The following is a 22192-nucleotide window of genomic DNA, read 5'->3' as shown; positions in this document are numbered from 1 at the left end:
TAGGGAGGGAAGGGTTGTCACTAAAGACCTCTGAGGTCCTTTCTGGTCCTAAGAGTCTGATTTTGCTGTGAACCAGAAAATAAGAAAGTCTGGGATCATAATAGTGTGAGCTGGCGGGGAGGAAGAGAAAATTGTGAATAAAACATCCAAACAGGTGAAAAACTGTGAGTGGCTTAATTACAATGTCCAAATTGGTGGCATCAATGAGCGTGTGTGTGTGTGTGTGTGTGTTTGTGTGTGTGTTTGTGTGTGTGTGTGAGACAGAGAGAGAGGTGGGCAGTGAATATTGGTGGGAAAAGACATAGTTACAAGAATTTCAAGGCAATGTTCACGCCAAAACTTAACTGCTGAGTAGTTATTTCAATCTGAAATAGCTCCCAGGGAGCATTTCTGGGTCAAGAGAGGCCCACGATGGGGCCTGTGAAGAGCTAGGCAGAATGTCAAGGTCACGGGGGCTGGAATTTGAGGGAGTATGCCAATTTAATCTGGGGAGCTGGAGCATTGGGCAGAAAAGCAGGAAAAAAGCTCATGGAAGCCCTGGCAGTATTTGAGAATGAGGTTTCCTGGGAAGAACTTAACATCCAATACACACTGAGGCAACAAGACTAATAATTCCAGACCCCAACTTCTTGTGGGTCAGAACCTGTGGCTCTGTTGGCTGCCTCTATCTGCACTGGTTCAGCGCTAGACAAGGCTGAGTCCTTAGGGTCAAAACTCTTCTGTGTCTGTGGTTGGGAAAAGAAGGGAGTAATGAATTTTGTGATAAATTGATATTGGGCAAAAGATGTCCCCAGCAGACATTGCTACTGAATTTGAATTCCATGTTTCCAATACTTAAAAAAGTATTTATGGCTAAAATGATGGTTAATTTAACAAAAACATAGGTGAGGTTCTAGAGGGTAGAATCATTAATATCTAGAGCATGTGAAGAAACAAAACAATCCATCAGTCAACCCTGTGATTTGACCTCATCCCTGACCTTAACTGTGTGAGCCTCCTCTGGAGACCTGCTGTATTAGTCTATTCTCATGCTGCTAATAAAGACTTACCTGAGACTGGGCAATTTATAAAGGAAAGAGGTTTAAGGGACTCACAGTTCCACATGGCTGGGGAGGCCTCACAGTCATGGTTGGAAGGCAAAGCAGAAGCAAAACATGTCTTACATGGTGGCTGGCAAGAGAGTTTGTGCAGGGGAAATCCCATTTATAAACCATCAGATCTCATGAGACTTATTCACAATCATGACAACATTATGGGGGAAACTGCCCCCATGATTCGATTACCTCCCACTGGGTCCCTCTTACTACAGGTGGGAATTCGGGGAGCTACAATTCAAGACGAGATTTGGGTCGGGACACAGCCAAACCGTATCACCTGCCAGGGATCCTGAGTTCACAAAATTGACTTGATAATAAAACATATTGGTCATGGGTTTGTACCCTGCAGTAAGACAGAATAGGGTTCAGATTTCTGTCATTTACCTAGTATGTGGCCTTGGGAAAATTATTTAATTGTTAAAACCTCAGTTTCCTTACCTGTTAAATGGAGAAAATAATAGTATTTACGTCATAAGGTTGTTATAGAGAGCAACTAAATAATATATGTAGCCTAATACAGTTCCTGCTCCAGAGTTAGTATCCAGTGAGAGCAAGCTAATTTTATATTGGCTTCTCTGTAGTTAATAATATATGCTGAGATCTTGGAAGGATCTTGGCCCTAGTTTTTAATTATATTGCCATCCATTCAATCTATGTCCTGAGCACCTCCTCTGTGCTAAATCCCGTGCTAGGCTCTGTATCTAGAGACAAATAAGGTAGATTCAAAGATGAATAAGCCATAGCTGCTACACCCAAGGAGTTTGTAGGCTAGTGGGGGAGAGAGATTCATAAGCCAACAGTCAAGCTTGGGCAGAGGGAACGCTAAGTAGAGGGAAACAGAGCCAGGAAAGGGGATGGTGGACTGGGAGTAGGGATCAAAGGTCTCCTTTGCTCTGCGGTAGGAGACAATGTGCTCATTCCTTTGGCACTAGGAAGGGTGCCAGTCTGCTGTGCTGGGCTATCCTGTATGAAAATGTCTGTCCTCTCCCAGGTTCCTCCAAAAGATACTGTGACCATGGCCCTGATCCTCCTCACCGTGACTGTCCCTCCAGTGCTGCCAGCTGCCCTGACCATAGGCAACGTGTATGCTCAGAAGAGACTGAAGAAAAAGAAAATCTTCTGTATCTCCCCACAGAGAATCAACATGTGTGGGCAAATAAACCTCGTGTGCTTTGACAAAGTATGATCCAGACTTCTCAGGTTTAACGTTAATGATTTCAAGGCATGGTGGAGCTGGGAAGAACCTCAGAAAATGTCTAGTCCAGTGTTGCCATTTTACAGATAGGAACGTTGAGGCCGGAGAAGGTCACAGAGTGAGCTAGTGCAAGATCACATTCTAGGAGCCTGCTCTGCTGACTCTTAAAGTTAGCGGCTTAGCCACCACATCATGAATTTTTTAATGAAACTTAGTAATTTGTGTGCCTGGTTTGTGGTTTTTTAAAAACCATCTCTTACTATGGAACTTCTTAGACTGACTGACTTGGCAGAAAATGTGAGGAACATTTCTGTTTCCTGAAATGTTTTGTCCAGAAGATACGTGAATCTGTTTCCTCTCTCCTCCTCTGCTTCTCTTAAGGAAAGGAAGGAAGGAAACAATGACCCTGTCCTGCCCCTTTGCTCCTTCAGGGCTTGTGACTCCAGGCTAGGTTGTCTCTGTGCTTAGGGACCTGGAAAGGTGGCAGAGGAGGAGCACATGCCACATGGGGAAGACCGTGTTTACCAAGCAGGTCCTGACACCCCCCCATGACGTGAGTCTCCTATGGGGAACCTGGAGGACTTCAGCATTAGCTGCCTGCTGTTTGGATCCTGCCCTCAGCTTGGACAGGCCAGTTTAACTGCTGTAAAGCAGTGGGCCTGGCTGGGTCCCTTTTGTCTTCAATTCATGTGCATTTGAATAATTTATTAGGGCCTTTGCCATTTTGTGGCAGAGAGCCACTGCTGTGTACAATGCTGGTAGAGAGTCCCATAATGAGTCTTTCCTAGCCCTTGAGAAGCTTCTAGTCTAGCTAAGAAAGCAGGAAAATGGGAGTGTAGATGGCGATCATGCTGTGAGATGTGTGTTTAATAGAGGCCTGAGGAAAGTGCGGGGCACAGTTACCTGCCACGGTTGGAGGCCACCTTTGAGGTGCAGCCTTGGTTGTTAGAAAGAATAAGCCCCAGGCTCAGAGCTGAGCAGCTGACAAGCACAGGGGTACAAGGGGCCCACCGCATGTGGGGAACAGAGGACCATGCGGTGTGGCTAGAATATGGGCTGGTAGGTAGAGAATGAAGCTGGGATGAGGGCAATTGTTAAGGGCCTCATATGCCACGCTAAGGAGTGGGTCCTTGTCTTGAAGCAGAATAGGAGCCTTTACTTTTTAAGAAGACTGGTGACATTTCTTTAGGTGTTTTCTATCCCACCAGGGGCAACTGGGGAGACAGGATGGAAGGGAGACAAGACTGAAGAAAGAGGCCATCTGGGGACAACAGAAGAGATCATTGCTTGTCCCAGACAAAAAGGACAAGAATGGAGAGTAGAAGGCAAATGGGAGTGACTCCAATGAGTATACTCGACCAGGCTTGGTCCCCAGGTGAAAGGGGTGTATCTCTTAGGTTATGTCAGTTCTCTTTCTGTTTGTATTTTGTTTGGCAAAGAAAGTTCTCGATCACCACCAGTCAAGAACCGACAAGGTTAACTTCATTTTAGATGCAGGGCCGAATAACACCCCCTTGGAAGTTCTCTAACAGGGATTCCTGTTACTTCCTCATGAGCCTCACTGGTGTCTGGAATATAAGAGGGAGACTTATGAAATATGTTCATTACATATTCAACTGTTTCTAAAATTAATTTTTCCCGAGGCTGTTCATTTTATTTCCTGTATAAAACCTCTCCCTCCACATCCTCATGTCCTCACCTGCCAGGCTGTCTGTGAGGCTGCTTTTAGGTGTCCTTGGTCAAACTCTGCAGGGCATGATGACACGTGACAGTGCAAAAAACTCTTGATTGAAATTTGGCAAAATGAGAAATCTGACCCAGAATTTGGTACTAAGTCTTTGTGTGACCTTTTTTTTTTTTCTTTTGAGAAGGAGCCTCGCTCTGTCACCAGGCTGGAGTGCAGTGGTGCAATCTCAGCTCACTACAGCCTCCGCATCCTGGGTTCAAGTGATTCTCCTCAGCCTCCCAAGTAGCTGGGATTACAGGCGTGCACCACCATGCCCAGCTGATTTTTGTATTTTTAGTAGAAACGGGGTTTCAACATGTTGGCCAGGATGGTCTTGATCTCTTGACCTCGTGATCCACCCTCCTCGGCCTCCCAAAGTGCTGGGATTACAGGCGTGAGTCACCGTGCCCGGCCCAACTCTGTGTGACTTTTTAAGAAAAGCAGATTCAACCACAATCGTCTCTGAGTTTCTTTCCAGCTTTCACATTATAAAATTCTATCACCATCATGTTGGAATAAAGCACTCTGCCATTAATTGAATTTTTATCTAGTGTTATTTCCAGTTTCGGAGATATCTGTCACTGGGTTTCTGAGTCCATTTGTTCTCATATATATTTCTATTTTCTATTGGTTTGTTATAACTTCTGTAAGACAAGTTCTTTCTTTTTATTCAATTCAGCCCAAGCCTGGGCTTGTATTTATGCTAAGAGGTTTTCTCTTTCTATCTTATTCCCCTTAGAACCTCAACTATAATTTAGTTTTCTCCATTTATGGTTAGTTTTATTGTTTAGGGGTCATTTTCATAGAGAGATAACATAATCTGATTTCTGTTTTGCTGCAGTATCATCTCTGTTTTCATGTTCAAAATATTGATGTTTGAAAACATATCAGTTTGAATTAAGTTGCAAACTCTTCTTGAAATGCAACAACTTGAGGGGATTTGGAAACCGAACATGGTGGAGTCCTTTATAAAATGCAGGAGAGAAATGAAACAAATAGCTCTTTTTCAAAAAGTTGTTGTTTAAGAAATAATTCACTTGTGTGTTAGCGCCTTCTTTGTGAAGTTCAAATAAAGGAATGAAACAAAGTTTTCTTAATTATTTAATCTAGAAACCCAGAAAGAGCTTTGTCTTTCCACATACCCTGTATGATTCACTTAACATTTTCTAGTTTGGTGGAAGACTCCAGAAGGGCTGGATTCTGGTTCTGCCTCTCCAACCTACAGGCCACTATGACATTAGGCTCCTCATTTCACCTCTAACCTGCCTCCACCCTGTTAACTCAGTTGTGAAATGGAAAGCATTGTAAACACTTTCCTGTAAAGCATTATGCTAATGGATGTGCTATAATGACGGAGGTTGCCATTTTATAGAAAACTAGAAAATTCAGTGACTTCTATAGAGATAGCCTTGAAAAGTAGTGTCAGAGACTTGGATCTTAGTGTTGAAACAGGGTATTCTGCCATGCTTGGTAAAGCTCTGGTGGGCCCTAGCAGTGCTGAAGCAGCTGTAGCCAACTCACTTACTCAGGGTGTTAAGCAGGCCTAAAACTGTTAGCCTACTGCATCAAGACACCAGTCTGTAATTCATCAACACCTGTGAAGCAATGAGGAAATTAAAAGTGCTGTGATAGTATTCGGCTCCATTTTTCTTTCTCTGTTACATTATCTAACAAATACTCTCCCATAGTATGGTGAATCAAATCTCTGAACTATTTTTCCCTTGATCTAACAATAAAATCCACTTATGGGCATTAATTAATATTTATTATTAGCATTTACTTTCTCTCTGTAGTCTCAAAGCCCTTTATCAACATTTCATTGTCAATCTGGACAGTCACTGTGTCACCCATATTTTTAGAAAATTACTGTGAACCAGATGGCAAACTGTGAACTGAACAGTCTTGAAAATGAAGAGAAAAAAATGAGCTCTGCTTCAGCGAGATAGCAGGTGACAACTAAGTCAGACTCGAGCTGGTTCTTGTCCTGAACCTCTCCTGATTAACAACAGCAACGGTCATAGCAATACACAAACCAAACCAAAACAAAACACTTTCATTTTTTCTTCATCATTAGTAACTGAAATCACCTAATTATCGACATGGTCTTTTGGGGATCATGTATCACCTGCTTAATTTTTCTTGTGAGTACTCCTCTCTGATTTAAAATTTGGTACTTATAAACAAGGTATTTAGACTACTGGATCTACTATAATATCTTAGAAGCTTGGGTTTTGTTTAAATTACTATATAATTAAAAGCTTTACATCTTATGCTAATATTGCTTTTAATTTTTATGCAGACTGGCACTCTCACTGAAGATGGGCTGGACCTCTGGGGGACTGTCCCTACTGCTGACAACTGGTAGGCCTCTTATGTGAAAATGGAAGGTGTGTTTGGTGGAGTTACCTGGATGATACTCGAATCCATCTTTTGGGTGTTAAGGGATGAATGTCACATAAAATATATACAATAGTTGGCTGGAACTAGTTCCTAATTATTCTAACTTGCTTAAATGAATTCTAATTTCAGAATGAGAAAGGAAAAGTAGGTCTTCAAAATCTCCATGCAAAATAGAGTAGGATGAGGTGGATAATTAAGGAACTAAATGAATAAAACATAGAAAAAAGAGTGAAATGAAGACCATGCTTAATTAAAAACTACAAAGCTTCCTGGGTGGCTAGTGCAGGCAGGTGGTGTTTCACAGTTTAGCGGGATAAAAAGGTGCAAATACATCCACCTTTGATGTACAACACAGGCCATGAAAATTGTTACTATTAAGGCAGAAATGTCAGAATGGAGAAGAAGAAATGGAGATTATTTGATATAACATAAAGTCCTGACTTTTATATAATTACATGGTGGGTAAAGACAAATTAATTTTGAAATTTAGTGAATCAAAGAAAGCCACCTGAAGGAGATGGCACTTCAGATAGGTTTTGAGGGACGTGCGGCTAGAATTTTTACAGCTGTGGGCTAAAAGCTGGCACTAGGGAGAGGAGAGGACAATCACATAGATGTCTACTCCAGAAAGAGCTACAGAAGGGAAAGAGGGCCCCCGGAGGGTGAATCTCCTCATGGTATCTCCCTGTGGCTTCTAGCTCCTTCCCTATGGGCTAAGACTTGCCTTCTCAATTTGAGCGGTGATGGCCTCTGCTCTTAAGCTCTGAGTACCCTATTTTGGTGCCAACAGTGGCTGAGGCTGCTGTCAGTGACAGAAGACACTTTGCAGGGGACTCCCAAGATGACGAAGGGGCCAGGTAAAGCATGGCACAAGGTAACAGCAGACAAGCAGTGTGATGTTGCAGAAGATACCCTGGACTGGGTGACAAGGAACACCTGAGCTTTAACCCTACTGATGTGTCTCTGCTCCTGGTGCTCAGATGTCCCAGCCAGCCCTTCGTCCAGACAGGCAAGGAATCTATTGGCCAGAGCAGTGAAAGGGAAAAAAGATGTCCACAGTTTCCACCCCTCCATCTTCCTCCCTTGTCTCTGGTACTCTGAAGGTTTTCGGAGACTAGAAACAACTAGACACAATCACTATTCAGCTGTAAGGTGGGAAGAGAGGAAGGTACAAGATACCAGTTTGTATTATCAAAGAGAAAAACAGGCTTTAGAGGTGGGATGTCCAGGGTGCTTCAGGAAGTAGGGGCAAACTCTAAAGGGCTGAGTCGTGAAAAACGCTTCCGCATCCATGCAGCCTTCTTTCCTATCCCTAATTTCCTGCTCCCTAAGTAGCCCTAGAGACTTCTTGCCTAGGCTGTGTGGCTTTCTGCAGACAGCTCTGCAGAGTTTGCAGGTATGACTCCCAGCTGCCTGTTCAGTGCCTTCCCACAATGCTGCCATTATGTGGGCTGGCTTCAAGTAATATGAAAAAAGTCCCTCCAATTCTATCCAAAGCCTCTGAAACTATGTTATTGATTGGCCAGTGGCAAATTCTGTTGAGAACAAAATTCATATCCAACTCAAAGAAATGTTTATATAAAGATAACTCTGTAGGCAAAACACCCTGTTTAAAAAATAAAGAAACCAAGTGGGCAGGGGCTCAAGGGCAGAGAAGTCTCTGGACAAGCATAGCAATAGCAAGAAGTTTAATGTGGATCTAGAGTACAGGGCATAAAGGACATTAGTAGGAGTGGACACTGTAAGGTAAGGTAGATCCGAAGTGGACAGGACTTTGAATACCAGGCTAAGGGGTTTGGACTTTATCATTTGGAGCATAGGGAGCCATGGGAAGGTTCTGAGCATGAACGTTAGGTGTTTGGAGCTCCATTTTAGTAAGATTTAAGGGACAGAATGTGCAAAATGATTTTATCAAAGACTTTAACATTACCTTCTCTACCAGCTTCCAGGAAGCCCACAGCTTTGCCTCGGGCCAGGCTGTGCCATGGGGCCCACTGTGTGCGGCCATGGCCAGCTGCCACTCTCTCATCCTTCTCCATGGGACCATCCAGGGAGACCCTCTGGACCTCAAAATGTTTGAGGGCACTGCCTGGGTAAGGTGATAGTTTAATGGAAAGATGAGAATCTGAGGAAATCTTTACTGGGAGTGCTGAAGCTTTTCTAATTTTTGTTAAAACACGGAGAAGGTTCATAATAGTGTATGTATGAGCGTGTAACACTACCAGAACTTCCCAACCTGTGCCCCAAAGAACTCTGTTAATGGTTGCTGCATGAAATAGGCGTCCATTATTCAACAAACATGGGAACTGTTGTTTAAACAAAGTTAAACTCATTTCTTGACTGCCTGATTTCTTTAATATACTGTGGTGTTTTGTGAATATTCAAGAGGGAATATGAAATGCAGCATTTACTGAACCTATCTGACCTCAAAAACCTTACTGACACCCATAACCCAGCATGTTCTCCAAAACATCAGTGTTTTCCAAAACACTATCAGAGAAACAGTAGTCAAAAGCTGTGTTCTCTGGTAGAGCAGCCACGAGCCATATGTGGCTACTCAGCGCTTGAAATGTGGCTCTGCAACTGAGAAACTGAATGTTTAATCTGATTTAATTTTAAATAGTTTCAATTTAAATAGCCACAAGTGGCTGGTGGCGACTGTGTATTGTAAAGCATAAGTCTAGACACCAAACTGGAGGACTGCATTCCAACTGGTTCAATCTCCTGAGCTGAGTGTGAATGAAAACGGAAGGATATAAACCCATCCTGAAGGCTGCCATAGTGGAAAACCCTCTGCATTTCACCACTCTCCACCTGTGTGATCACAAAGCCAGAGCCAGGACTGAGTCTGTGACCTCATCTGTACGTTTGGGGTAATAATGCCTCATTCACAGACTTGTGAGCACTGAGACTATGAATCTAAAGGGGCTTTGAGCACAATGAAGAGCCAAACAAGTAGAGGGTGTTCACTCATTAACTGGTTAGTTAATTACATCCTGCTGCCTCCAAAGAACATCCTAAAGCTATGTACAATGATGTACAAAATACAGTACAGCAGTTAAACATAGCTGCAAAAGAATGGGAACAAATGATTGCAGGGGAACAAATGATTGCAGGGAAACAAAGCACACCTAACAGAGAAGTTAATACAAAGATGTATAATAGGGAAATTTTAGCTTCTAGAGGGCAAATCAATGAAAGAGGAAACCTGGTAAAAAGGGAAACTTCTGATACCAGCAAGTTAAAATAGAGCATTTGCTGTGGAAAAACATTTGACATAGTGACCAATTCTCTGGATCTCAATGGAGAGGAATCAGTGTATTTACTATAAGCAGTGTCCTTAACAGAATCATTGGGATTGACACGGTGATGAGTTGTGCAGGGTCATTTTATATCTGGCTTTGGTCCTGGCCCTAACTACATCCCCCTCTCCATTATAGGAAGGCTGGTCTGTCTTTACAAATAACATACTTGTTTGGGAATATAAATCTTTAGTATTAGCTCTGTAAGAACCATCTGTAAGAATAGTTGTATCCATCCCAAACAAAGCATAAAAATGCACGATTTTTCACTGAGTTTAGAGCTGTGTCAGAAGCTGTCTTGAGTATCTTTTGGTAACTGGGAACCTTCCACTCCACATACAGAGGAGGGAAACTGTCCTTTTAGACTGTCAAGAATTTTAGCATTTGAAGGGATGTCAGAATATTTTTCAGAAGAAATTGAGATCTACAGAAATAAAGTGGTGTCCCCAAGATTAAACAGGTAAGTGGCAGAGTGGAAACCAGATACTATCTCCTGTTTTCTGACCTCTACTATTTATATATATGACTGTCTTTCCCATATTTTAATATTGGTTAATATTGGCTTCTCAGGGGTATTAACTTCTGTTGTAATATCCAAAGAATACAAGTCATTTTCAAACAGGCTTTCTAATTTGCTAGCAGCTGACATACCAACTCCCTAGTTAACTCAATTAGGCTAGTAGCATAGGTATAGTATGAAGAACTAGTGCCATGTTTATCTCAGGACTCAATCCTAACTCATCTGAGAGCTATGGTGCTCGGCAATGTTGGAGACTACATCTCCACTTAATCCCTCCTCCAATTACTAGATGTAATCATTTAGAAAGATCCACGGACCTGTAGCTAGCACTTCTTCCATCAATTACTTCTTAAAATGAATTCACAATATTTTTGGCTTTTGACATTCTACAATAAAGCCCCTAATAGAAATCGATACAACAGAAATTTGACAATGACAGTATTAAGATAATTGGCCTGGAAGAGAAAATATGTAAAAATGGCTTTGAAAAGATTAAAGTATTGTGCAAATAAGAGATATTTCTTTCTTAATATTTTTATTCAAAGAATCTTATGAATGTTTTCATTTTATAACAGAAAATGGAAGATTGCAACGTAGACTCCCGCAAATTTGGGACGTCAGTTTCAAACATCATAAAACCAGGACCAAAAGCCAGTAAGGTATGATTTCCTTCTTTACATCACATAGCTCTTTCCCCATAAAACTGGTAAAACATTTCTGACTTTCACATATTTTTATAGTCCTATTATTTTGCCTTATCCTAACAGTTTCCATGGTTGGTTTGCTGTTTCTTTCATTTCTGAATTTATCTATTAATTTATTCAACAAACACTACCTGTGTACGCTAGGGCATTGTGCTGGGTGCTAGCAGATAAAGAGGCTTCAAAACAAGACACACTTGGCTCTGGGTTGGAGGAACAGGTGGACTCGTAGAAAAATCAATATAGGTGCAAATAAGTGCAACACAATGTGCCAAATGCTATAATCAAGGCTGAAGAAAGAGTTTCAAGAGTCCTGACATGGGAGTGAATACTGTTTCTGGGAGATAAAAGCACCGCAGAGGAGATGATCTGTGAGCTTGGCCTGGAAGGTGATTAGGATTTCTCCAGGGGAAGGTCCTTGCAGTCCAGACAACTTGTTGAGGGAGTCACTTTAAGGCAGCCACACACACACACAAAATCAGTGTTGTGACAAATATACTACATCAAGATGTCTCTGGGCTCGTTGCACAGTAAAGCCCTTTTGTTGGTATGCATTTGGAAATATCACTTAGCAGCTTGTTAAGCTCCCTGTTGTTGATGGGCTTGCAGAGTCCAGTGGAAGCCATCATCACCTTGCGCCAGTTTCCATTTTCCTCGAGCCTGCAGAGGATGTCCGTGGTCGCTCAGCTAGCTGGGGAGAATCATTTCCATGCCTACATGAAGGGTGCCCCAGAAATGGTGGCCAGGTTCTGCAGATCTGAAACAGGTACTAACACTTTTCTCTTTCAAGAAGTAAAATACTTTTGTTTTTTCTTTGAGACAGAATCTTGCTCTGTCCCCAAGGCTGGAGTGCAGTGGCACGATCTCAGCTCACTGTAGCCTCCACCTCCCAAGTTCAAGTGATTCCCCTGCCTCAGCCTCCCAAGTAGCTGGGATTACAGGAGCATGCCACCACACCCGGCTAATTTTAGTATTTTTAGTAGAGACGGGGTTTCACCATGTAGGCCAGGCTGGTCTCAACCTCCTGGCCTCAAGTGATCCACCTGCCTCAGCCTCCAAAAGTGCTGGGATTATAGTTGTGAGCCACCGCGGCCAGCCGAGACCAAATACATAAAGCCAACAAACACAGAAAGCTTCACAATCAATGAACGTGGAGCTGCTTGTTTCCTGGGTAGGTGCAAAGTAGGCCCAGTAGATCCTAAGAAGCAGGGGTGATAATTTCAAGGCAGGGAGGCAGCGACTAAATATCTGGCTGTGGGTGCAGTAAGAAAAGTACAACCACAGTGGGGCATCTGGGAAGGAGACAAGATGTGAAGCTTGCATCAGGAGCCAGAATAGGGAGCTACTGAGGGTCAGAGAACTAGGGGAGGTGTGAATGAGGGAAATGGAGAAGTCTGGATGCTAGGTAAGTTCTGCAGACATGGCTGCTCTGTCAGAATCAGATCGATGGGAGGAGAATATAGAAGAATATAGAACAGAAATAAAAGTGATCAGAGTAAATTCAATGGTATTAGAGCAAGATAATTTATCATTTTCACAGCAATGTCATCTTTCTGGGCCAGACTTTGAGCTGATTTGTATTGCTTTTTAGTCTTATAAACATATGCACTCTTTAAGCGGCAGCCAGATTTATAAGAATGTTGTTGCATTCAAATGAGTTCATTTGGATAAAATTGGTCTTTTGTCTTCCGATTTTCATATAGACTCTCCTTATGACTGCTGATGGCCATCAACTTGTGCAGAGAATTCTAGATTTGGCAAATAACTCCTTTAACTTCTCTATGGGGAGTCTTTTTTAAAGCCGTAGAAGTAGCCCCTTTTCTTCTGTCTTTGATCTTCAGCATATTAACTCTGTCCTTCACTGATTACAACATATACTGTGTTTGTTTTGTTTCAGCTACACGGGTACAACTGAGCATCTTCTTGACATTTAAACTGGTATCTATTGTCCCTGCTCTCTCAGTAAGGATTTGGGCCTGTCACTTGGTTGGCACTTGTTTTCCTGGCAGCTCTTTCAGTTCTTCCTGTTTTCCCAACTTCCAATCTTTGACTTACGCTAATACTATCGTCAGTGATTTCCACCACCACCGTACCCCATTTTTAGAAATAGAGAGCTAAGAACTTTCTTGAAATTAGATTCCCACCTCCAGGAATATTTTAGAATTACAGAATGTCTGAAATGAATGGAGACAGAGAGATCTGGAACTTCTCATTTTATGGATGAGAAACTAAGGTGCAGAAGGGAGACTGAACATGACTAAGGTCCACATGGAAGTGGAAGGGAGAATAGAACTTAAGTCGATTTGCCACCTAAGCTACTATACCTCCCATTGTTCTGTGGTTCCCTCTAATACCCTTGCAGTTACATTATAAATCATAAAGATTTTATAAACATAGTTGTGACTGCCATGCTAAAACACACAAATATTGGCATTGTGTCATCTTTCACCTAAAGCAGGAGTTGGCAAACTTTTCTGTAAAGATCAAGATAGTTCTTACTTTAGGATTTGCCAATCACATGGCGTCCATTTCAATTCCTCAACACTGTCACTGAAGCCTCAAAGCAGCCACAGACAATGAACAATCAAATGGGCATGGCTGTGTTTCAGTGAAATTTCATTTATAAAAACAAGCTATAGACCAGATTTAGCCTGTGCATCCTAGTTTTGTTTTTTTGACCCCTGATCTGGAAGATCAGCTGTTTCTCTCATTTTATCCAAGTACCCCAGTCCTGAGATCTGTTCTTACTGAACCCAGTTGGTGCATTTGACACCCAGTTTGTCTGAGTCAGCTTGTGCTATTATAACAAAAGACCATAGACCGCGTGCTTGAACAACAGAAATTTATTCCTCACAGTTCTGGGGGCTGGAAAGGCCAGGATAGAGGTGTTGCCCAACGTGGCTCCCGGAGAGGGCTTTCTTTCTGGTTTGCAGATGGTTGCCTTCTTCCTGTATCCTCACATGGTGGAGAGAGATGTGTTTTCTTAGGGCATCAATCTCATTCACGAGGGCTCCACCCTCATAACCTAATTACCTCCTGAAGGCCCCACCTCCAAATACTATTGCATTAGAGATTAGGCTTCAACATATGAATTTTGGAGGGACACATTCCATCCATAACGCAGTAAATGACCAGCACGGCTTTGACATTTTTTCCATCAGAATAATAAGAACACACTGATGAAGTTGTTTGTGGCCTTTAGGAGAAGCTCTAAGTTTTCTATTAAAGCACTTTTATGGAATGAAAGTTAAGACAAGGTACAATGGCTGTGTCCTGGAGTCTTGCTTAGACCAGCCTTCAACATGACCTTACACTTACCTGTTTCTTCTACCCTGGCAGTGCCCAAGAATTTCCCACAGGAACTGAGGAGTTACACGGTGCAAGGCTTCCGTGTCATTGCTCTTGCCCACAAAACTTTAAAGATGGGGAATCTTTCAGAAGTGGAGCACTTAGCCAGGTAAGCAACTCAGAAATTGGCACTAGAGCAGGATCTGTGTGCATGAAGTGTGAGTCCTGGAGATGAACAGATGAACAGTTCTAATCACCTGGAAGGCTCTCAGAGACAGAGAATTAATCTTGTACAGTCCCCTGACTCAGAGATGGACAATTGTAGGTGATACTGGAGACGACTTGCTCAAGTCACAATGCTGGTTGGTGGCAGAACAAGGATGGTACTTGAGAGCTTCTGACTCCAAGATACCAGTATGTTATCTCTGCTTGGCACTATGTTATGTCAGCTTTAGTCGCAGCTCTCATCCCATCAAAACAACCAACGCTTCTTCAACATCAGAGCATTATGTGACCAATCAATTTGGGTGGCCCATATGCAGAGAGGTTGAGAGAGGGAGACAGCTGGCACTTTGAAAGATTTTGAGAATACTTTAGACATGGTTTTTTCAGTGCTCAATACTACAACATCTCCTTCGTATCTGTGAAGGTAACAAGGGCAAATTGAATTACTTATGAGAAATAAAATTCAGTATTCTTAATTACATTACAGGGATAAGTTGTCCTCATTAGAGGATAATTTATAAATTATTATTTATTTCAACGTTCTTCAGTTTTTAAAGGCTATTTTCAAATTATCTATGACAAAGGAGTAAAAAAATACTGTGGAAAACTGAATAGCAGAAAATCTATTTATTTCTTACATTGGATTTGTGTTGCTGATAAATGCTAATTTATATACAGCTAGCTCCTTCATGTAAAATAGTGATATCCTTGGTTTAGCATTATTATTTGCAACCTAAGTCCATTGACTCTAAGTTAATTAGTAAACACAGTCCCTTCCTTACTCTGTGCTTGTTTCACCATCTATAAAATATGCAATTGGATGATCTCCAAGGAGGCCTTCAGCCATGACATTTTAATACTTGAAACAGGACCACAGAGCTCATTTTGAAATATATGAATGTCATTCTCAGATTTAACATTCCAGGTGTTAGCTATTCTTGAGCAAACATAAAGGTCCAGACCACATAGGATTTGTAATTTTCTAAACACAAATTTGAATAATCAACGTTAAGGACATGTGTGAAGAAAAGATCTATGTAGCTAGTGATGGAGTGTAGCCATCATCCAGCTGTCACATACGAACGCAGCTGTGTTGTTCTCATATAAGAGCCACTAGTGGGACAGACATTATAAATATAACAAAATAAGAAAATGAAGATAAAATGTGCTATATTTCCAACCATTCCGGGTTTTTTCGGGGAATATCAGGAACTTATTATACTTCTTAGAATTTAGTTACTATTTTCAAACAGGGTAAAAGGATAGGGTTTTGGTTTTTCTTAGAATCAAATTCTATTTAGCAAAGTTTTCCAACTAGAAAAATTTAAAACTTCTTAAAAATTGGAGTCATAATGGGGAAGTAGAAAAGTTTTTTTGAGATGACGTAAAAAGTCACCCCAAACTAAAACAGCAGGATAAATACTCCATCAAGGCTCACCCCTTCACCAGTTTAGCAAATCTGTATTGAACTTAACTGTATGTCAGACGCTCAAGGAATTGAGAATTTATTTGGAAGTGAATAAAATAAAATCCTTGTCCTCATGAATATATCCTAGTTGGGGAAATAGATTAGAAAATAAACCCGTAAAATATTGTCCCACTAGTGGTTCTTAAATGACCTGAGGGGGAAAATATAAAGTAAGTTAAGAGGACTTTTTAAAAAAGACAGAGAATGTCATTTTGCTTAGGCAATCAGCAAAGTCCTCAGAGGAGCAACATTTTAACAGACATTTAATAAAATAAGAGAGAAAGACACGCAGATATCCAGAGGAAGAGCATTTCAGGGAATAGAAATGGTGGGTACAAAGGCTTTGACACAAGCACTGCTGGGAGTGTTGTAGGGTAACAAGCAGCCAAGTGCCTAAAATAGTGAACAAGAAGAAGCATCATAAAATAGAAACAAAGAATATTTGCCTGTTTTTGCTTTTGTTGCCTGTGCTTTTGTTGCCTGTGCTTTATGTGTCATAGCCATGAAATCATTGCCAAGACCAATATCAAGAAGATTTCTCCCTATGTTTTCCTCTAGTAGTTTCACAGTTTCAGGTCTTATGTTTAAGTGTTTACTCCATTTTGAGTTGATTTTTACGTATGGTATAAGATAAGGGTCCAATTTCATTCTTTTGCTGGTGGATATTGAACTAAAAAGCTTTGCACAGCAAAGGAAATAACAGAGTGAAATAGCAACCTATAAAATGGCAGAAAATCTCTGCAAACCATATATCTGATAAGACATTAACATCCAAAATGTACAGAGGACACAATTCAATAGGAAAAATCAATAAATAATCCAATTTAAAAATGAACAAACGCCCTGAATAGACATTTCTCCAAAGACGTACAAATGACCAACAGATATATGAAAAAGTGCTCAACTTTACTAGTCATTAGGGAAATGCAAATCAAAACCACAATGAAATACCACCTCATACCTGTAAGGATGGCTATTTGAAACAAAAACAAAAGAAAACAAGTGTTGACAAGGATATAGCGAAATTAGAACCTTTGTAAAATGGTACAGCTGCTATGGAAAACAATGTGGAGGTTCTTTAAAAAATTAAAAATAGAATGTTTTTAATTTTTTAAAACATTGGATCACCATGTGATCCAATGATCCAAAATCCCACTTCTGAGTATATATCCAAAAGAACTGACATTGGGATCTCAAAAAAAGGTATCTTCACCTTTATGTTCATTGCAGCATTATTTATAATAGTCAAGATATGGAAACAACCTAAATGTTCATCACTGGATGAATGGATTTTAAAAATGTAATATGTACATATAATGGAATATTATTAAGCCTTAGAAAAGGAGAAAATCTTGCCATATGAGACAACATGAATGAAACTGAAAGACATCATGCTAAGTGAAATAAACCAGTCACAGAAGGCCTAATACTGTGTGATCCTACTTATCTGAAGCATCTGAAATAGACATATTCATAGAAGTAGAGAGTAGAGACTAGAATTGTGATTACCAAGGGCTAGGGGGAGGGGGAAATAGGAAGTTGTTGTTAATGGATATAAAGTTTCAGTTATGCAAGATGAATACATTCTAGAGAAGTGAATTTAACACACACACACACACACACACACACAAAACAGGGTAGAAGGAAACTTTTTGAGGTGATGGATATGTTTATTACCTGGATTATGGTAATGGCTTCACAGCTGTATGCGTATTGTTCAGATCTATCTCCCTGTAATCTTAACACCACGGTGCACAGCAAAATGAACAAAGATCAAAAAAGAGTTCTTGGCCCCCAAATTTACTTTTTAAAAAGCCACCCAAGAATCATTCCATTTCAGAGGAACGTTCCTACATAACTAATGCAACCCAGTTGGACTATAAGCCATCACTTTCAAATTCTGAAAACTGTTCAGAGCCCTGTCTGATGCCAGTAAATATTATTCAAGGCGACAGGTGGGAGACTAAGATGAACGACACCGTATTCAACTACTACTATCGTGTCTTGTATGTATGCAGAATGCCCTTAATAAATGCCAAATAAACTGAAACGATTGCAAGCTCAAAAAAGACAAAGCTCTGAGAAATTAAAAAATAAAGTATATTTTATTAACATATTTAAAAACCAACAGAAGAGTTGGAAGATAAGCACATTGTTTTTAAAAATAAAGTTGGAAACTGGAAAAAACAGATTTAGAAGTGGTTGCCTCTAGGAAGGAGAGGGGTGAGGTGGTGTGGAGACACAGACTACTGGTTTTCATTATAAGCTTTTAAGTTCATTTTGATTTTTAAAATGTGCCTGTATTGCATTAATAAAACTTATACATTTTTAAAAGAAGAAATAAATTGAACTATGGAGCCTACGTAGATATACTTTGATATTGATTTTCTCCTGAATACAAAGAGAAAAAGTGGAGTCAGAGTTAACATTTCTGGGACTTCTCATCATGGAGAATCGCTTGAAAAAAGAAACCAAACTGGTCTTGAAGGAACTGAGTGAGGCCCGTATCAGGACTGTGATGATTACAGGTATGTATTTGTTTCTAGGGGCCTGGCAAGTTGATTGTATCCTAGGCATAAGAACAAGATGTGTGAGCTGAGTGAGTTCATGTGTCAGAGACAGGGAAAAATGTCCTGTTGTCGAATTTGTTACCCTGTAGTCCCTTACCTAAAAACATGTGCAGCTGCCCCGACAGGACCAGAAGCTTTGAAGGTAGGGACCGTATCTCATCCTCTTTGTCTAATGACTACCCCTCCCAGCCAGGATCTGTGCGGTGCCTCAAGGCTCACAGTAAATGAGCAAGAATGGGTGTGTTCTCATCAAGAAACCCAGTGATCCCTCTGCATAGAGGATTGAGTCTCTGGTTGATGGTCCTCTAGGGCAGTAGGGCCAGGCATGGTGTATGATCGTCAAACCCAAGCACAGCCTGACCCTGTGTGTTCTTTGCTTAGTTGGTTTCCAGATCCCGTGGATGGTTTAAGCTATCAGGCTGAGCTCATGCTATATTCTCCACTAAGAGTTGTCTGTCTTCTGAGGATTGGTCATAAATGCTTAAGTATTTCTTTATTAATTCACACATGTTTTGAAATACACATGGACAGGATATGATGCAGAATATGGAGAGGGAGATGGGAACATAGTGTTTGCCCAGTAGGGGCAGTCTACAGCAGAGAGGAAGATAAAATAAGGCAGAAAGCAGTAAATGCCCTCAAAGAACACCAAGCAGAGTGGAAAAGGGAGACCTCAGTTCTTGTTGCTGAGGGGAGGTTTGTACATACAGCAAGCAAAGTTTCTTTGTCTTCCAGGTGATAACCTTCAAACGGCCATTACTGTTGCAAAGAATTCAGAAATGATCCCTCCAGGCAGCCAAGTGATCATTGTTGAAGCCAATGAACCAGAAGAATTTGTTCCTGCCTCTGTGACCTGGCAGCTGGTGGAGAACCAAGAGACTGGACCTGGGAAGAAAGTGAGCAAATGTTAGAAGGCCCCTCCGTGGGCCTAGACTGATGGAATACAGTCCTCGCACTGCTCAGCCTTCTCTCAACTCCAGGAGTCATCTCAGTAATAATCCTTCACATCTGTCCAGAGTTTGACAGTTTGCAAAGCATTTCTGCCAGCTCTGGTTGCCTAGGAAAATCACCTGGGGGAGTTTCTAAGCTTCCAGTGCAGGCTGCACCAATTAAATCAGAACCCCTGGGGTAGGAGCTGGCATCAGGTGCTTTTCCCAGCAATTCCAGTGTGCAGTCATGGCTGAGAACTACTGATTTATACTCATATTTTCCACTTGGTCATTAAAATAACCCTATGCAATTGGGCAAACCATTAATTTTTACAGATGAGAAAACTGAGGCTCAGAGCAGTAAGATTGCCCAATACAAAAACTGGTGAGTTGCAGAGCAGGAAAGCAGACTTAGGCCTATTTGATTCCACACAGATCCGTGGGCATTTAGATCGTACTATACCTATGACATGAAGCTAACAGAGGCTGGGCTTCTCTAGATAGAAAGCTCCCTATGCTCTTGTGACAGAATAGCTTTTTCATATGACGACAATGGGCTGTAGCCTTACATTCCATCACTAAAGGTAACACCCATGCTTTTGTGTGAATTCAAAGATATGGCCCTACAGGTGATGAATTACAAAAATGCTGCCTTCCTCCAGGCTGACCAGCCTTTCAGATTGTTAAGTATAGAGTGGGCCTTTGTGCAGTCAGGAGTCTTTGTGCAGCACACAAACTGCACAGCTATACAGAATGGCCCTGCCCCTACCCTGGGAAGAGGTGGGTTAACTTGCCTCAACCTCTAATTGCATGGGCTGTGAAAGATGACAGCTCTCCCTCTGCTCTCAGCAGATTTCTGGTGCTTAATTCCTTGTGAACCTACTTGCTTCTCCATCGGTGCATGCTGCCTGAATTTCACTGCATGCTGTAACCCGGGTCCTTTGTGAATTTTAACTAACAGTCCACTCACACTACTCATTCATGAATTTAATGCCTCTGCTGAAATTTTAGTCCCCACCAGGAGAAGTTGTATCACCGTTTCAGGCCTTCCTCCTCTCTGGGTCCCTCCACCATACTTCCTCTCCCCACATTCCCAGTGCAAGCAAAAGGAATTCCTGCCCTTGTCTCAGGAGGGATGCTTTAGAACATGTCTTTTGTTGGTTATTTTGCAATTGGAGATAGAAAGGGAGGGGTGTGTCATCTTGCCTCCCAATTCAGCACAGCAATTTTTTTTTCTTTCAACTACAATGCTTTCCCTGAGATGAAGTCATCTGATGAATAAAATTTTCTCACCTCCTGCAATATTTGAATTTAGAGTCCTAAACACAAATGGAAGTCTCTCTGAGGAATGTTGCATGAAAAACCATGATTAATTATTGATATAATGAATGCACAGGCATTCATCAGATGCTTTCTCCCTAACTGGGAACCAGGGAGGGCTAGAACCAAGCCAGAGAAACACCTTGACAGGTGCAAGGAAGGAGGGAAAGGGTTTCGGAAAAGGATTACTCTTGCAGTGGGATGTAGAGTATGGAAGAGAATCTGAGAACCATGATAGAAAGAGTTACCTGTTGAGGTGGGGTCATAACAAAGGCCAGAGGCTGGGGCCTAAAAGGAGTTAGGCACTGAAGAAAGAGTGCCTACTTTACAGTGAAGACAATGAGGGTGATTTTGGAATAAGTGAATGGTAGAGATCTTAGAAAATATAAGGTTGCATGAGGAGGAGAACAAAGAAGAGGGAAGAATTTTCCTATTCTTGTAATAACTATTTGGGACCTAAGAATGGTTGGATTTCTTCAGTAGACTGAAGAAATCATACATATTATCTCCCAAGACGGGATCCAGAGTACCATACTGTCCAAGTATCATATGTTTACATAATCTTGGGGGGGATGTTTTGAGTGTTTTTTCCTATGGGTAGAACTGCTGTAGGCAAATTACACATTATTTTGTTGCTGACCTTCACACTGTTAGGCAACATGAAAACTCCTCCTTCAATAACGCATAGGAAAGCAGAGACACTCCTTAGGAGTCAATGTAGAAATGATGCCCTTTTGATTTTAGGAAACCTACATGCACACTGGAAACAGTTCAACCCCTCGTGGGGAAAGAGGAAGCTGTTACCATTTTGCAATGAGTGGGAAATCATACCAAGTGATATTTCAGCATTTCAACAGCTTGCTTCCAAAAGTAAGTACTGAAGAAAGAAGTGTTTTGTTTTGCTCCTCAAATCAGCGAGGCGAAAGGAGGAGGAGAGTATTGAAAACAATGATCACTGAGGTTGCCTCACAGTTAGAGAATAAACACCCCCAAAGGAGTACTGCTCCTGAAAAAGTTTTCTGGCCCTTTTTATGCCTTCTCGGTCCCAGGCAGACCCACGGCCTCCCGTTCAGAGTTTGAGTTCTGGTACCTTCTCTCACCCCTGTGGCCAGTTCAGCCTTCCTCCTTCTTTCCCTCCCCACCCAGGAGAACGGCAGAGTTCCATACACGGTGCTTGTTTTGAGGGCCAGCTTCTCTCTGAAACCGACCAGCTCATGTCAGGCTAAGCTCTATTCCCCTTCTTGCCTGGATTCTTAAATTGCAGCAAGAGGAAACAAAGGCCCCATGGTTTATTTTCAGAGTCATTTGTTATCTTGTCCTCTGTGTGTCCTGTTTTAAAATAGTGCCATGCAGGGTTGCACTGTCAATGTGCGGGAGATTAATGGAGCACAAGGGGAGGGCAGCAACTATCTGTTAGCAGTGTCATGAAAATTCTGTCACCCTAGCAGTCA

General features: G+C 41.5%; 1 protein-coding gene across 1 annotated transcript in view; it reads left to right on the top strand.

Moving 5' to 3' along the window:
• Positions 1–22192, top strand: part of ATP13A5 (ATPase 13A5) — a 102621-nt gene that overhangs the window by 45452 nt on the left and 34977 nt on the right. The window contains exons 12-20 of the mRNA XM_004038219.5: positions 2089–2277; positions 6318–6379; positions 8361–8511; positions 10816–10899; positions 11551–11707; positions 14281–14398; positions 18326–18450; positions 19228–19388; positions 21486–21611. Coding sequence (XP_004038267.5) covers positions 2089–2277; positions 6318–6379; positions 8361–8511; positions 10816–10899; positions 11551–11707; positions 14281–14398; positions 18326–18450; positions 19228–19388; positions 21486–21611 — 1173 coding nt within the window. The remainder of the gene's footprint in view (positions 1–2088; positions 2278–6317; positions 6380–8360; positions 8512–10815; positions 10900–11550; positions 11708–14280; positions 14399–18325; positions 18451–19227; positions 19389–21485; positions 21612–22192) is intronic.

This window comes from Gorilla gorilla, chromosome 2 (assembly GCF_029281585.2).
Source record: "Gorilla gorilla gorilla isolate KB3781 chromosome 2, NHGRI_mGorGor1-v2.1_pri, whole genome shotgun sequence".
Classification (NCBI taxonomy): Eukaryota; Metazoa; Chordata; class Mammalia; order Primates; family Hominidae; genus Gorilla; species Gorilla gorilla.
This window is presented reverse-complemented; position numbering and strand designations above follow the sequence as displayed.